At 43.7% G+C, this 18,252-nt stretch overlaps 1 protein-coding gene across 1 annotated transcript in view; it reads left to right on the plus strand.

Moving 5' to 3' along the window:
* The window catches only part of TDGF1 (teratocarcinoma-derived growth factor 1), a 57,306-nt gene extending 53,191 nt beyond the window's left edge, over positions 1-4,115 (plus strand). Inside the window, exons 6-8 of the mRNA XM_015428978.1 lie at positions 426-540; positions 637-743; positions 3,982-4,115. Coding sequence (XP_015284464.1) covers positions 426-540; positions 637-743; positions 3,982-4,115 — 356 coding nt within the window. The remainder of the gene's footprint in view (positions 1-425; positions 541-636; positions 744-3,981) is intronic.
* The last annotated feature ends 14,137 nt before the right edge of the window (positions 4,116-18,252 follow it).

Below are 18,252 nucleotides of genomic sequence, written 5' to 3' on the forward strand. Positions count from 1 at the left end.
TCCTTGCTTCACAATTTCCAAATGGTTAGCAGTTCAGCTCAGAACTTTCCATTATGTTGGGTAAATCCCTGACATAGTGCAATAAAGGAAAATACAGTGGCAATTTGAGTGTTGAATGAGATCTGCTTCTGCTTAAGTGGTGTATGCAGATAACTCCATACACACACACACCAACAACATGTCAGGGGTTGCTGCTGGGCCATTCTGTAATCCCTAGTAGTTTGCCTCTAATCCTTATCTAAACAAACTGAGCTTAACTGAACAAACAGTTTTAACAGGCAGCTAATTTTATTGTTCCCTGAAAGACAATAAAATTCAATCTCTGTAAGATCCTTGGCTGCTAGGAAGACCCAAGGAGGTGGGTGAAGGAAGCAGGTTCAAATAGAGGTCTGTTTCTTGGTTAACTGTGGAATATTCACTTTCAGGTAAATCGCTTAACCGGCATTGCTGTCAAAATGGAGGGACCTGTATCCTGGGCAGCTTTTGTGCATGCCCCAAACACTTCATTGGCAGATACTGTGAGTGGGATGAACGGGAAAGGTATGGAAGTAGGCTAGAAAGCATGCGTTTCTAGGGGGGCTGGGAGGGTTCTTGCAGTATAATAAAAGGCTGAACTTTCTGATTTGTCATTGACAGCAACTGTGGCCCATTCGCACATGGTGAATGGATACAAAAAGGTTGCCAGCTGTGTCGATGTGGTTATGGAGTTCTGCACTGTCTAGCTGAACAAACACAAAACTGTGGTAAGGAGGAATGTTCTTGGAAAATCAACTATAGATAGAGATTGAAGGTAGCCATGCAGGGCTATTTTTGGGCAGGAAGGGCTGGAAGGATTGGGGAGGCATTTAAATGCTTCCCTGTGCTTTCCCTGGCTTGTCCAAGGGCCAGCTAGCCTGGGCGCCCTGCAGCTGCGGGGCACTCAGGCAAGCCAAGGGAAGACATGTTAAGTTGCCTTCCCTTCCCTTCAAGGGATGGCATGGGGGTGTGGCCTAATATGCTAATAAGCTGTATTGTCAGGGTGTGGCCCAATATGCTAATGAGTTTCTGCTGTTGGGTGTGGCCTATTGTCCAAATGAGTTTTTGGTGGGGGTTTTCTACAAAAAAAGCCCTGTGGCCATGTAACTTCTTAGTATTAACCAAAATAACACAACAGTGTGCAAGCTTTTGAATTCTCCAGAAGCCTTCACTAGGTGAGATGTAAAAGGGGAGAGGTGGAGATCTCTGACTTTGATCTTGAGGTGTCTTCTCTGCATCCTCTGTAGAATGCTAGATAGATATGAACAAAGTGTTACACCTTTGGCTTTCTTGAAAGGGGCAATGACAACCTCCAAATGAAACTACAAAAAACAGTAGTTAATTATAGTGTCTTTCACATCAAATAGGGCAATATCCAACAAGGTGTGGATATCCAGTCTCTCATGCTATTCAGTCCTAAAGCAGTTGTCAAATGTTTGGTCACATACATATACTGGAACTGAATCGAAATAGATGGGTTTAGGATTGATCTTCTGAGCCACGATGTCATAAAAGGACTATAAACTACCACAAGGCATTGTGCTAGTACCTGATTAGGAACAGTTCATGGTTAAAGTCTAAAAGTGAAAAGGCAATAGAAATGATGAGGGGATAAAAAGGTCTTCTGTAGCCAAGCTCCTCAAACTGAACACCACCAGAGGTGTTATGGAGCTCTCAAGCTTAATACCCTACAGAATGTATCAGCCAGCCCTCACAGAGCTAGTGGAATGCCTGAACCCTCTGAGGCAGCAGAAGTATGGGAAACCACAGGAAATAACAGGAATAGCTGTGGAATTCTGGTGTGAGTCATACGGGGAATTGAGATCAGATTATCATAATGGTCCCTTCTGGCTTATCTATGAAAACCAGGCAGTGATGAGTATCTGTTATTTAAATACTTTATCTAATTGAAGTCTTTCATTGGGCAATTAGGCTCAACAAGGAACTAGCTGTCCTCCTGCTTTGCTTCTTTGTTGTTCAGTCCCACAGTCGAGTCCGACTTCATGACCCCATGGACCACATCACGCCAGGCCCTCCTGTCTTCCATCGTGCTCCGGAGTTTGCTTAATTTCATGTTTGTTGCCTCGAGAACACAGTCTAACCAACTCATCCTTTGCTGTCCCCTTCTTCTTTGACCTTCAATCTTTGCTTCTACTTATATGTAAAACATATGTTTAGTTGAGTTTTTACCACTGTCTTTCATGCATCAGCCCTGAGGCCAAAAACCCAGCAGGAGTTATTTTCCACCTGGTCTCTGCAGGGATTAACCGTTGAACAGCACAGTTTAAGGTGGACACAATTATATCCCATATCTGCCTTTGCACTTTAGGTCTGCACTTCAGTTCCCCTATGGCAATTCAGAAATTCTCTCCTGGGAGAACTTCACATGTCAGTCATACAACTGCTAAGGATATAGAAGGGGGGGGGTTAAATAGAATCTTGTTAGATTGGGGTCCAGTGGCACCTTAGAGACCAACGAGATTTTCAAGTATGAGCTTCCAAGAGTCAAAGCTCCCTTTGTTAGATAACAGAGCTTTTACTCTCGAAAACTCATACCCCAAAAATCTTGTTAGTCTCTACTTGATTCATTTCTAGCTGTTCTTCTTGCAGACCAGCATTTGCAAACCTTTGAAACTAAAGTCTTGTTGTGATGCTAGCTACAGAGGATTAATGGGCAAAGAAAAAAGGGGTTATCCTTTTGATGTTTCACTGCTGGAGCAACTGTGTACAATTATGGGAAATGCAGTATTCTGTAAGAAGCCTGGAATTAGTTTGTGAATGATTTTTTTTTAATTCCACCTTTACTCCAAAGAGCCCAGGAGTATTTATGTATTAATCTCCTTCACTGTTCAAGTAACCTTCATGGCTGTGTCAGGACTTGAATCTGGCTGTTCTACACGTAGGCCATACTGGATCATATTTTATTTATTTACTTTATTCCCCACTTTTCTCCCCAAAGGAGACCCAAAGTGGCTTTTTCCTTTTTCTCATCACAAAACTGTGCATTTGCCTAGGCTGAGAGCCCAAGGTCACCGAGCAAGCTTCAAGACAAAGTGGGGGTTCAAACCTGGGTCTCCCGGGTCATAGGCCAGTACTGTAACCACTGCACTACGACGGGTTGTTATAGCCTGTCTTTTCTGTCTGCAGGATCATATTTCATTACAAGTAAATAACATTAATCTAAGCAAACTCTGGCCAAATAGATGAGGCCAGTTTTACAAGATATGCAGATCACTGGGTAAATTCCATTCATACAAGGACAAAACCTGCCTAAATTGGGTAGTAATCACCTCCCCTCACACCCACAATGATCTTTGAATCTTCCTGACATAAAAGACCTATTCTTTCAACAACACAGCTAACAATGTCTTTCTCCTCTGCACACTCCATTACAGTCAAAAGGAATTACTCCAGTATACCGGTATTTGGATTGTGGGCTGTGAACTGACACCTTATGTATATATTTGAAAGGAAATCTCCGTAGTTTTAGTGCAGCTTTCTACTGAATTCATTAGAATTAGGATGTGACTCTAAACCAACAGCTTATAAGTAAACTACCTTTCAAATATGTGATCCACCTAAATTTTGAGTTCAGATTTGAGGTGTTAAAATCTCTGCTGTCTACTTTTTTCCATCTGAGATCTCTGCTGACTACTTTTTTCCCATCTGCGAAAGGGTTAAGAGCATACAGTCAGGTTATTGGCTAAGCTCTTTGCCAGTGGTTTTATTTACTTTTGATTATTCTGTGATTAATGCCTGCAAGGGCTGATAAGTTGCTATCAGTTGTTCCTCAAAGGGTCCTCAGTGGCCTCTATTTGCATTTCTCCTCAAATAATGGAATCTGTGATTGGCTTCTACAGATGATCACTTTAACTTAAGTACCTGCTAGGAGGAAATTGGAAAATCTGTTGAAATTATTTGCATGCTGATATCCCCCTTAACTAGCTATTCTTTCCTTTTTTTCAGATGTAAGAGAAGAAGAGGAATTTATTCATTTGCGTTCAAATTGCCAAGGATTACAGCAAACAATGTGTTTTATTCTGATCCTTGTGACCTGCTTCTTCACATTCTTCTGCACCAAACTCTTCTATCAAATATGAGACTCTGCTTATTAAGACTGGGGCTCCTACAATGATGAAACTTGGTTGTTCTTAATTGACCTGTTTAACAGGATGTTCTTCAAGTTCTTAAAAACTGCAATGCATATCTTTTTGAAAGCTCCTAATTCAGTATCAACTACCTCACTTCTGATGTATTCATATATCCATCTAAAGACAAGACTGGATGAAGAAACAAAAGCTGCAGATAGCTGAGAATGGCTGGCTTCCTCAGAGGTAGAAGAGTTGCGACTGTACTTTGCAGGGAGTGTGGGTTGCATTTGAAAAGGACATCGTGTGTCAGCAGGATGGCAGGCATAGTTATTTTGGACCTTAGAATCACTTAATGATTTTTTCACAGCAGTTCTCCTGGAATACACAGAAATGCTTATTTATTTCCTTTATAGCCTGACCTCACTGGGATATAAGATGCTGGAATTGTCAATAGTAAAGATAAGCTTTACAGAGTTAAATGTTCTTTCAGACTAGGCCCAAGATTCCACCACTGGTAAAGTATTAGTGTGAGTGGAGCAGTGTTAGTAAACTTCTTAATGAATAGTGCAGTATTGCATGAATGTTAATTACTTCTGTTTGAATATGATTTAAGCAGTTCTTAACTTTTTTTTTTTAAGTATTCTCTTCCAGTGGAAGAAAAATCTTTTATGCTCTATGGCTTAAATATTGTAAGCAGGCAATACTAGTATATATTCAAAAATGATATTTTTAAAGAGAATATTATATATTTATTAATAGTGCTCTTTAACATTTCTCAAGATAACAAGAAGGAAGGAAGGAGGTTTGTTAACTTACACATATGACCATATTTATTAGTTAATTAGGACATTGTGCATATGGTCATCAGCTATGTGGCTTAAGTGCCACTGTGACCAGTGGACCCTGGCAGGTAGATATACATGCCCTGGTTTCATGCACACATTCAATTAATATACTAAGATCTTGGCATGGATTTAAAAAACCAGATATTTTGGACCTGCACTCTAGTCTCCATTTAAATGTTGCCCTGCTTTGAGCTTCTTAGATATATATTTCCCTCTCCTATTGTGTAGTTGTTTTTTATATAAAGAAAAAAATAATAAATACTGCATTTGTGTGATTGTACCCATTGGCCCTGCAATTAATTTGATATAGTATTTTAAAATGGCAAATGAATAAAATAGTTCAAATTCATCATAGAAATAATGGAAGGAGGAACAGTAGTCCACAAATCCCACAGGAAGCCAGTTGGCTGTCTTAATATGTCTTAATATGGTCATTGCATGGACCCTAGCTCCCACATTTTGGCCCAACTGAAGCATCTGCATAATCTTTGAAGGCAGCCCCACGTAGATCTTATAGCTGTAATCATGTCTGGACTTTATCAAGGCAATAATGGATCAAAATGAGATTAAATAAAAACTTTATGGTCCAAGATAGCACAGGAATGGTGGGAAGAATGTCACAAACATTTCTTTCATCCTTGTCTTTCTAAACATCTCCCAGTAATGGCAAATGAGAGACTTTTGGCTACTAATGTCTGTGTACTATAATTTGCCATCAGTGACTGAGGGATGTATAAAATGCATTATCGTGTTGTGGAGTTCACTGATTGCTGTTAACAGTCCTTCCAAAAGACTAAAAGCAAATACCAGAAAGGGTTTAGATCATCAGTGTTGAAACTGTATGGACAGTAGATTTTCTCATGTGCAGTTTACTTGAAATACATCACACATCTCCTTTTGTTTTGAGTGTATATGTTGCATGATGTAATACAAATGGTGTGGTGTGCTGAGGGTATTTCTGCGTGGAAGATTAGCTGCATGTTAGAATTTTTTCTTGTCTGTAGTTGCCTGTCATAAGGTTGCTTGTTTCGAGATTTGCCTCAGGGTAGCTATTATTTTCCTAAGGACAACAACCAGACACACAGATATCATCTTCATTTTTCTCTCTACAAAGTTGCCCATTCTAAGGTTGGAATATCCTGCATTGTTACAGGGAAGCAGACTTGCTGGCACCTGCTTCCCCACCAGGGATCATTGGATTGTAGTCTATGAATGCACTTGTGGCCACAAGAAGAGAGCAATGACAAAAGGCAACTGACATCCTGGTTTTGCAACCCTTGTTTTTCCTTAAGAGCTATTGCACAAGCAAATTTGCATTTGTTCCTCATGTACGGCATGTGATCTGTATGGCATTGCTCATCATTGCATTTCTGCTCCAAAGTTACTGACATTTTAATGACACAATATAGTTGGTAGCTGCGAAGAGGTAAGGAGCACCCAGGTGTGTAACAACACTGTAGAAACTAATGGTTGGAACATCAGTTTCTCCAGACTTCCATGATTATTTAAGATATATAGCCCCAGAACAGGGAACTCACAGATGAAAAATCACTATATCAAGCATTGTTCATATAGGGTGAAGGAGTTCGTTCTATATCTGGTAGTATTTTAACTGATTTTAGGAAGCATCCTGAATTGCCCATCTGTTCAGGTAGCAACTCCCATGTCCTTTACTTTACTTAAAACATTTTTTAAAACACCATGATCAGAGTAAGTAGCCATTATTGGGGGTATACCAGATGAAATAAAAAGTCTTCACCTGCTGGCAAAATACTCTGACAGAGGGAGACAAATCTACCGGGGGGGGGGGTTTCCCACAAAATTTTGGTGCTATAACAGAGAACGCCCATTCTAAGGTTGCTGGTCCCTTCCATATTGCACCTACTCCAACATTCCTTTCATCTTGCATAGACACCATTTTCAAAGGTGGTTCTTACAAGCTTTTGTCAGTCTGTATATCCAATCATGATTTGTATGTGGCATAATTCTATACTTAAATGGTATATCTTTGTAGCTGCTGCTTTGTGTATAGTAACAGAGAGGTATGATTAGATCCTGAATCATATTGCTAGTCATTTCAGCCAGAGCAGCTACATTTCAGTGTTCTTATCCAAATTTACTCTCCAAATTTTAAAAGCATTTCTGTCCCTTTGTCAATTTGTGTTACTTAGATGGCTACTTTGTGTATAGTAGGAGCTGCAGTGGCTCAAGAGGTTAAGACGCTGAACTGCAGGCTGTGGAAGGTCAGTAGTTCAGCAGTTCGAGACCCAAGTTGCCGCATGACGGAGTGAGCTCCTGTCTCTAGTTCCAGCTCCTGCCAACCTAGCAGTTCGAAAGCAAGAAATTGCAAGTAGATAAATCGGTACCACTTCGGTGGGAAGGTAACAGCATTCTATGCGCCTTGGTGTTTAGTCACGCCGGCCACATGACCACGGAAACGTCTTCGGACAGCGCTGGCTCTTCGGCTTTGAAACGGAGATGAGCACCGCAACCCTAGAGTCAGACTTTCTATACTTAAATGGTATATCTTTGTAGCTGCTGCTTTGTGTATAGTAACAGAGAGGTATGATTAGATCCTGAATCTTATTGCTAGTCATTTCAGCCAGAACAGCTACATATCAGTGTTCTTATCCAAATTTACTCTCCAAATTTTAAAAGCATTTCTGTCCCTTTGTTAATTTGTGTTATTTAGATGACTATGCCAATTTAAGCTAAAGAGTAGAACAGGTATTACAAAGTATTTTTTGGTCTTTTCAAGTGATGTATATATGCCTCTCTGGAGCTGCGGTGGCTCAAGTGGTTAAGACGCCGAACTGCAGGCTGTGGAAGGTCAGTAGTTCAGCAGTTCGAGACCCAGGTGCCGCAAGACAGAGTGAGCTCCCGTCTCTAGTTCCAGCTCCTGCCAACCTAGCAGTTCGAAAGCAAGAAATTGCAAGTAGATAAATAGGTACCACTTCGGTGGGAAGGTAACAGCGTTCCGTGCGCCTTGGCGTTTAGTCATGCCGGCCACATGACCACGGAAATGTCTTCAGACAGCGCTGGCTCTTCGGCTTTGAAACGGAGATGAGCACCGCAACCCTAGAGTTGGATTCGACTGGCTTTCGAGCAAGGGAACCTTTACCTTTTTATATATGCCTCTGTAATTTGATGCTATAAATGTTATACTGACAGTTCCCCCAAACTTGTTGAACTTAGGGTCATTGGAGGAAGGGGGAAAAGAACAATGGATTTTTATGGGCAAAGTTATGGACCCCGTGAAGATTCAGGTGGGATAACAATGACCTCTTATTCAGGGATTCATTATGAAAGAGTTCCTTCCTATGGGTCTTTTAGAGGGGACAGGAGAAGTATGCTGCTCCAGTGTTTGACCTATGACTTCACAATATGATGGCATGGGACCAAGTGTGTGTGTGTTGCACAGGGTTACACCAGGGTGGGAAAAACCACACCAACTCTCAAAAATGTATGTGTAAATGCACTGCAAGGAAAACAGCAAGAGAGTCAAAGGAATTCAAGCAGACTCTCTGGCTAGGCCAGAATGTCTCCACTCTTATCTGTCTCCAGCTGTTCAGGAGGACAGATAAAAGCAAAGGCTCTTCTACCATCTAGGCCAAACTGTTCTTCTAGCAAAGTAAATTACAAGCACTGAAGGAGAATTGTTTATAGCAAACACTAAAGTTTGCTCCACAGCTCCCAGGTGATTAAGGACTACTACAAGATGGTTCCCAGCAAACTAGGCATCTAGTCATCATGTATGTTCCTTTGCTTATGTAACTTGAATTTGGGAGAGGGGATGTTCAAAGAGAAATATTTATCAACCACTTCACAGCTTCCTGAACTATGAACTCTTTCACTCTTCAAAATTTACTCTAGAGCTAAAACAAATGGGTGTATCATGTGGCCTTCCTGGACCTAGTTGGGAACAATCCTGTCATCAACCATTCACAGCCATTAACACCATTCTTTACAGCGTGCTTCTGACAGAGGCAGAAAACATATTGCTTGATGGACAAGACAGTTTTGATACTACTAGAAGCTACATCCAGACAGCTCTAATCCAGGACACTGAATTTTTCATGTATCCAATTCATAAAACACTTCAGACAAGCTTTGCTCACCTCTGCACAGGGCTTTTTTTCTTTTTCTTTTTTAAAAGGTACCGGAACTTTCAAGAGGGAAATGAAGTTTTCAATCTGTATACTGAAATTCATGAACTTTTAAACATTTTAAAACGAATTTTGCCAAAGGTCCTGGAACACCATTCCTTCACATTCCCCCAGAAAAAAAGCCCTGCCTCTGTACATAGTGATTTATTTGTCAAGACCATAAGTGATAACAATGGTAATTCATATAAATAAAGTTAATCCACACTGCTGCTTACTGTGTGCCTGTAAGTAATGTAGTCATTGCAGTTTCCCATTTATAGTAATGAAGCCCATATTGGAGCAGCTATTAACGACAGCATTTCTAACAAACTATCAGATGGGCAAAGCTTGGGATGGTGGTTTTTAGGAGTGCCATAGAACATTCCAGAGCAGCTTTTGCATTTCTAACAAACTATCAGATATAAGCTTGGGATAGTGATTTTTAGAAGTGCCATAGAACATTCCAGAGCAGCTTTTATTCTTCCTGGTTTATATTTAAGCAAACTCTGAATGGTCATCTGTCAGAGATGTAGTTGCACTGAGCAGCGGGCTGACCTAGATGGCCTTCACAGTTACCTTCCTAGGGTTGCCAACTACTGGTTGGGAAATTCCTGGAGATTTGAGGAGGGAGCCTTGAGGAGAGTGGGGTTTGGGGACCTCAACATAGTATAATGCCATACAACCTACCCTAGAAAGCAGCAATTTTCTCCATCTCTGTCTTCTGGAGATCAGTTGTAAGTCCTAGAGATCTCCAGCCCCCACCTATGTCTTCCAAAACTCTGTGAATCTATGGGGGTTTTTTAGTCTTTGTGTTTTGTCAACTTTATTGTTAACAGCCACTTGAATGTCTTCCTTTGTACAGCATGTGTGTCCTTCTGAAACCATGCTATATTTGTTAAAGATGTCAAGGAGTGCTGCAGTGACTAGAGATCAAGGATATCAAGAGGACAGGTAAAGTTATAGATGAATACAGTTCAGTGCTCTTTCTACTATAAACAAGAGCTAAAACAGACTGTTTCTAAATAGCTTAGAAGAAAATGTAAGTGTGCATACATAGAGTTTTCCCTCGCATGACCATGGCCCCGCCCCCAGCGTGCCTGGCGTGGTCGCGTCACTTCCGGATGATGTGCACATCACGTACTTTGGGGGTGGGTTTCCCCCCGGGGCCCGATCCGCCGGCGGCGGGGAACAGGCCTCTGGGGTGGGGGTTTCCCCGCCCCCCGGGGGGACTTGGCAAACCTACTTCCAGAACTACAACTGACCTTCAGACAACAAAGAGTTCAGTTCCTCTGGAGAAAAAGACAGCTTCAGAAAGTGATCTCTGTGGCATCACATCCACCTGGGGCCCAAACACCACCCTCCCCAGGCACAGGGAAACCAGAGCTCCCCACTACAGCCATCTGCTGCTGCCTGGTGCAGTTGGAGCAGCAAAAGGGGGAGGGAGTACAGTTGCTGCAATGTCACTTCCAGTTCCTTGGCTGGAAAGGACATTGCAGCATCACATATTGACTAACTCCACCCCCAAACCTCCTGAGGGTTGCTAGGGGGCTGGCAACCCTAAACACCAATCCCAAATTTCCTGGAATTTCCCAAGTGGGACTTGGGAAACCTACTGTCCTCTCTTTCAGACTCAGTTTATCCAAACCACACGTCTTCTGCAAAACTGTCTAAAATGGTGTTAAATGTGAGCCCTGTAGGCCTATGCACAGGAGTGTGGGCCCAATAATCCCCTCAATTCGTTGTAGGCTGTATATTTCAGGGTATCATTGTGGTGGAAAGTGCCATCAAGACACAGCTGATTTATGGCAACCCCGTAGGGTTTTCAAGGCAAGAGTCATTCAGAGGTGATTTGCCATTGCCTGCCTCTGCATCACAACGCTGGTATTCTTTGGAGGTCTCCCATCCAAATACTAGCTAGGGCCGTCCTTGCTTTGCTTCTGAGATCCTATGAGATCAGGCTAGCCTGCGCTATCCAGGTAAGGGGGTATCATTACATAATGGCATATGAATTCTGGCAGGAATAATATAATATGACTTTCTGAGAATTTCCTATCCCATACCGAAAGGTCAACTTTCCCTAGCCCTGTTTCCCAGGGCTAACTGCCCATTAGGGATGAGCCCTTCCAGACAGTTTCGCTCAATGATCTTCCGGAGCACAGTGGTAGCAGCCAGATGTTAGTACTACGGGCGAGCTCATTGGTGGTTGGGGGCGGCAGCTCCTAGTTGAAAGCCTGGTGGAAGAGCTCCATCTTGCAGGCCCCGTGGAACTGCATAAGCCTAGCCCTGTTTCCCAGGGCTAACTGCCCATTAGGGATGAGCCCTTCCAGACAGTTAAAAGGCCCTGGCCCTAGTAGTGGTGAGTCTGGCATCCTTGGGGCCTGGTAGGGCCAGTCGGTTCTGGGACCCCGACCTCAGTGCTCTTTGGGGTTGTGCCTAGTCCCACTACTATACTTTCCCCGCTCCATGAGCACTGGTATCCCTTGGCCAGCCATTGCCACTAATGGTCTTCGCTAAGCCACAGACCACTAATAGACTGTTTGATAAGTGGCAATGTAGGGATACTATAGCAATTCTCTCTGCCGTGGTGGTCGCCCTAGATAGGCTCGAACAAACTTAAGAGTCTAAACAAAAAAAAATCCCCATTTTAGAGTGGTAGGCTGTTTATTATGCAGGGGATCCAAAATACATTTTAACAGACAATGAAAAGCATGTGTATAATTACCCAAATAGCCAATGGAGTATTTTTATTTTATTTTTATTTAATTTAATTTATATGCCACTTTTGTCCCCAATGGGGACCCAAAGCAACTTACATCATTCTCCTCTCCTCCATTTTATCCTCACAACAACCCTGTGAAGTAGGTTAGGCTAAGGGTACGTGTGACTTAGGGCTGCCAAGTGGGTGCGGGTAACCCCCCACTTTGGAGACCCGATTTCCACCGCCACGGAATCGGGCCCCGGGGAGGACTCCGCCCCCCCGAAGCGCAGCATGGCTGCATCACCAGAGGGGATGCAACCATGTCAATCACGTTGGGGGCATGGCCTCGATCGTTGGAGGGGAAACTCTATGGTTTTCCCTCCGACGATCGGGGCCACGCCTTCAACGTGGTCGACGTCGCGCATCACTTCTGGTTTTGTTTTGTTTTGTTTGTGATGGTACTCACTGATACTGAGGACCCACACCTTTTTTCAGGGCTTTCCTAAGTTCTGATCCTCATGCACCGGCTTGCCCCACCCAGCCAGAGAAAGAGAGAGTGGATGCTCAGGAACAGCCTAGTCTGGATCTCAATCTGGTACTTTTTTTTTTTACCAACAGAGCTCTGTTACTCAGAGACAAATAAGCAAAAAAAAATCACCATCCAACTGATAGTGTGATGTCACTTCTGGAGTAAAACCATTGAGTCTTACTCAATTCCTAGACAGAACTCATATCATTTCCCGGTTTGCCTCAGACAAGATGTCACACTGTTGCTGGCACACTCCTCCATTTCCCCAGCCCTCTGGACTCCTGCCATTTGCCATGCTGTGCTTGGCAACCCTAGATACCATAAAGTCTAGGAGAAAGTAAAGTCCTAGAATAGCTCCAGAGGGTATTTGCTCTATGATCATAGACATTTTATGATATATTAAAGAGACTAAGAGAAACTTCTTGTTGTCTATTAAAACACTAAAGTCAAAAAGCAGGTTGAATATTGAGAGAGGGATGGGACTGCTGTTGGCTGGCATCATTCTGTCGGACTTCCAAGTGGCTTTTTTCCCTCTTAACACTGAGAAAAGTCAGTATAGTCAACCCTCCAAAGCTGCCATTTCCTCCTGAAGAACTGATCTATGTACAATGAAAATCAGTTGTAATTCCAGGAGAATTTTAGACCCTGCTTTGAGGTTGGTAATCCTAGAGAAAAGGAATTATTTGCAGGCCTAAGTAAACTGCTTGGAAAAGAGTGAGTGATGACGCAGTGAATGGTATCTTTCTCAGAGCTTAATATTTGTCTCCAACAGCTTTTTGGAAAGTGCTTTTCCATTTCCTGTTGCAATATAGCTGTTTACATGTCTGGTAGAAAGTTGGAACTAGAACTGTCTTCAGTGAAGATGCTGGATTGAAGACCTAAACACACAAACAAATGGAAAAAAGACCTCAAAGTAGCTGTTTTATTGCAAAAGAATTTCAGAAACAGACTGGAATGGGAGACTGCTGAATTACAAGTTATTATAACACTCAGGACAATGGAACTCCTAGGGCATAACAGAGATATTGGGTTCTTATCTCACTACATGTGCTAAGTCACTCAGTTCTCACTTTTACCCAGAATTAAATATTGTTGGTCTTAAAGGTGCCACTGGACTCAAAACTTAGTTCTCATATCTGTTTGTTAACTCTTTTATTATCTGTATGCTAATTTGCTGCTATTCACAGGTCTTAAAAAGGTAAAGGTTCCCTTGCTCGAAAGCCAGTCGAATCCGACTCTAGGGTTGTGGTGCTCATCTCCGTTTCAAAGCCGAAGAGCCAGCGCTGTCCGAAGACGTTCCCGTGGTCATGTGGCCGGCATGACTAAACACCAAGGTGCACAGAACGCTGTTACCTTCCCACCGAAGTGGTACCTATTTATCTACTTGCAATTTCTTGCTTTCGAACTGCTAGGTTGGCAGGAGCTGGAACTAGAGACGGGAGCTCACGCTATCATGCGGCCCACTCAGGTCTCGAACTGCTGAACTACTAACCTTCCACAGCCTGCAGTTCAGCGTCTTAACCACTTGAGCCACCGCAGCTCTTACCAACTGCTTTAATTAGATCTTATCTAAACTTACTGCTCAGTTACTTATGCATCTTCACTCTAACTAGCCCTTCCTGGCCCCACCCTCTCTACCTATATGTATTGGTTGAGGAAGTCTTGTTTCAATGTGTCTGAAGAAGTATGCATGCACACAAAAGTTTATACCCAGAATTAAACTCTGATGGTCTTAAAGGTGCCCCTGGACTCAAACTTCAAAAGGTAAACTTCATTTGCACAAGTGTAATCAGCCAGCAGGTGGCACTAATGGAAACCAGTAGGTCACTCAGACCCTCTTAGATACAACTAGCAAAGTAAATTTAAAATTAATGACATATTCAGAATGCATATTACCACCTTTAGAGTGGGTATATTTCAAGTATGCCTTAACCAAATATTTGACTAAAATATTTTAGTCAGCCTCTTAAAGTGATTACAAACAAGATTTCAGCTCTCCTTACTAATTTTGTGTACTTTCTGAATGTGAACATCTGGCCATTTTTTAGAATATATATAATTCTCACAGAATGGGAAATATTAAAATGTTGGATTCGATTAAGAGAGAATATATAGTGCTACATGAGGATTTTCCCTAAGGCTTTGATGTATATATTTTGTCATGTATTAAAACTCTTCCTTTCAGAGAATAAGTCTACACACCGTTATTAGCAGGAATGATCCACATCTAGTCTTATACAAAAGGATAATGATTTAATGAAGAAAATGATTTCATTCTCAGGGTTCTGTCAAATGATTGACAAACACCCTTACTAGGTTAAGTGTGCCAAGTCCATGAGAAGCAGTATAATGTAATGGTTAGATTGTCAGACTAGGATCTGGGAGACCCACTCTGCCATGGAAGCTCATTGGGTGACCTTGGGCCAGTCACAAACTCTCAGTCTAATAACAAGGTTGTTATGAAGATAAAATATTATGTGGATAAAATGGAAGAGAGAACAATGTAAGCAGCTTTGGGTCCTAGCAGGGTGAAGGGGGCTCCTTACCAATCAAAATTATGAAGATCCAATATGCCTGGGCTTCCAGAAGAATATCAATATCATTTTTGATATCCAAATTACAAGCACAATATTTATATACTGGCTTTTTAATGTTTTTGTAAATTAATTTTCTGTCCAATTTCTGAGAGTCAGGAACATGGTGATAAATAAAGTTATGGACACCGAATATAGTGCTTAGAAAACTTCAAAAACAGAGATTACTTTGTGGAGCAAATGTAGAGCTTATGAAATACTTTGCAGAATTAGCACAATAAACATTTGAATGGCTTGGAGGGAGAAAAAGGAATACTGATAACATGGTCTTAGCCTCAAATACTTTAAATTCATTACGATGATATCCAAAAATTCACATACATTGATGCTAATCAGCAGGGATATTTTTGGCAGGAACGCACAGGAACGGAGTTCCGGCTGGCTCCTGAGTTGGCATAATAAGCCACACCCAACAGCTACATTAGGGGTATGTGGCCTAACATGCAAAGGAGTTCCTGCTACAAAAAAAGCCCTGGACCGTTTTGACAACAAACAAGGTAAACAGAATAACAAGCAAAAGGTGGGTGTGGCTGGATGACCACACTTCTGGTAACATGGGGGAGTGGCCTAATATGCCAATGAGCTGTGCTGTCAGGGGTGTGGCCTAATATGCTAATGAGTTTCTGCTGTTGGGTGTGGCCTAATAAGCTAATGAGCTGTGCTGTCAGGGGTGTGGCCTAACATGCTAATATGTTTCTGCTGTTGGGTGTGGCCTGTTATACTAATGAGTTCCTGTTGGGTTTTTTCTACCAAAAGAGCCCTGCTAATCAGTAGGGGGAGGTATTTGTGAATTTCCTGCTTTGTGCAGGGGGTTGGACTAGATGACCTTGGATGTTCCTTCCAGCTCTATGATGCTAATTTAAGCAGGTCTTAGCTGTGCCACAAACTACTGTGCCAGGAACTACTATTCGAAGCAGGGGTTTGGCAAATCAATGATTAACCTGCTTTGAGCCCCCCAACCCGACTTTTCAACCACATGTGCAAAAGGGGACAAGAGCCACAGTGCATTTTTCAACAAGGAAGGGACATCCTGTTGGGGCCTCAATATGCCCCTTTTTCTTGCAGCTGCATTTAACGGTTGCTAGAAAATGTCAGTCGCATCTCCTCAAATCATAACATGTGAACATACGGAGCTGCTGTCAAATGGATTAATCAGATCCTCAGTCCATCAAAGTCAGTCTTGTCTAAGGAGGAGGAGGAGGAGATTGGATTTATACCCCGCCCTTCACTTGGAGTCTCAGAGCGGCTTACAAACTCCTTTCTCTTCCCCTACCCACAACAGACACCCTGTGAGGTAGGTGGGGCTGAGAGAGCTCTTTTGAGAACTGTTCTTTCAAGAACAGCCCTGACTTGCCCAAGGTCATCCAGCAGGTGCAAGTGGAGGAGTGGGGAATCAAACCCAGTTCTTCCAGATTAGAGTCTGCACACTTAACTGATCCACAGCCCCTCTCCAATCTCATGAATGCACATGAAGCTGCCTTATACTGAATCAGAGACTTGATCCATTAACATCAAGTATTGCCTACTCAGACTAGCAGCGGCTCTCCAGGTTTTCAGGGTGAAGAAGGAGATTGGATTTATACCCCACCCTTCGCTACCCAGAAGAGTCACAGAGCAGTTTACAATCTCCTTCGCTTCCCCTCCCCACAACAGACACCCTGTGAGGTAGGTGGGACTGAGAGAGCTCTGAGAGAACTGCTCTTAAGAGAACAGCTCTAAGAGAACTTGTGACTGACCCAAGGTCACACCAGCAGCTCCATGTGGAAGAGTAGGGAATCAAACCCAATTCTCCCAGAAGATTAGAGTCCGTGCTCTTAACCACCACACCAAACTGGCCCTTTCGCATCACCTGCTGCCTGATCCCTTTAACTGGAGATGTCGGGGATTGAACCTGGGACCTTCTGCATGCAAAGCAGAGGCTCTTCCCCTGAGCCATGGTCCATACCACTCTGCTTCCTATCCTGTCCTTTTAGAAAGCATGTCAGTTTGGGAAAATGAGCCTTCCTTTCAAGGAGGAGGGGGCAGATTTGGGGGCCTGAGGGCCACAGCTGGGTCTCTCCCTACTTTGAGGGCTGCAAGTAGAAGGCTGCCTCCTTCCATTTCCACTGCTGTGCACAAGAGTCACCCACATCCATCCTGGAGCCATCCATAGCACACGCTGGACCAGGAGATGTGGCCGATGCTGCAGCTCAGCAAGCTGAACCCCCCTGACAAGCTGTTTGACATCTTCTTGGCCAGCTGCTGGCCAAGGGCTGCCATTTGCCCACCTTTGCCTAAGGGGTTCCTCTCCTACAGGACGGGCATCCATGGCACTTTAAGCAGGGCTGCCAGCTCTGGGTTGGGAAATACATGGAGATATTGGGGAGGGGGTGGAACCTGTGGAAGGTGGGGTTTAGGGGAGGACTTCTACGGGGTATAGTGCCATTGTGTCCACCTTCCAAAGCAGCTATTTTCTCCAGGTGAACACTTATCTCTGTTATCTGGAGAGCAGTTGCAATCCCAGGAGGTTGCCATCCACTACCTGGAGGTTGGCAACCCTAACTTTAAGATCCCTTTGTGGGACACCTAAATTTGAGGGGGGGGGCATTTTGCTGAATTATGGTAGCCCTGCAGAGTTTCCAAGGCAAGTGACGTTCAGAGGTGGTTTGCTGTTGCCTGCCGCTGCATAGCAACCCTGGACTTCCTTGGGGGTCCCCCATCCAAGGACTAGCAAGGACTGACCCTGCTTAGCTTCCGAGATCTGGCAAGATCTGGTTGGCCTGGATTATCCTGTTCTAATGCAGGCCAAGAAGGCAACCCTCTGAAACGCCCTCCCTGTGGAGTAGTGCATAAGGACATTTCCTTAGGCTCCCCAGGACGAGCCCCATCTTGCTTGTTGGCTCCAAGTGATTCCCCACTTGCCCCTTTTCTCCAAATGCCAAGAATATGCTGTCTGGCCACATTCCCAGGGGCTTTGCCCTCCTTTCCTCAGCTGCAAGAGACAGAGCATGCCCTTTACCATGCTTGCCAAGGTGGTGACTGCTGGAGGGGCACCATGAAGCCACGCAGGTTCCTCTCCCACCATCTGGGGCCTTTCCAGATGCCATGGGTCCTCCTCCTCCTCCTCCTGCCAGCTCCATCCCGTGCCTACCCAGCCCCCAGGCCGGCCAGGCAGTGCCTTTGTCCTCCGTGCGTTAATTCAGGTGCGCCTCGACGTGCGAAGGGGCGCAGGGAGGCCTGAGCCTGGAGGGGCCTCCACCTGGCCGATGTACCTCCTTGGGCAGCTGGGAAGTGGGCTGGAGCATGGGGGCCCTGCATGCTCCTCTCCCTCCCTCCCTCCCTCTCTCCCTCCCTCC

This window comes from Gekko japonicus, unplaced genomic scaffold (genome assembly GCF_001447785.1).
Source record: "Gekko japonicus isolate JY-2015 unplaced genomic scaffold, Gekko_japonicus_V1.1 scaffold1121, whole genome shotgun sequence".
Lineage (NCBI taxonomy): Eukaryota > Metazoa > Chordata > Lepidosauria > Squamata > Gekkonidae > Gekko > Gekko japonicus.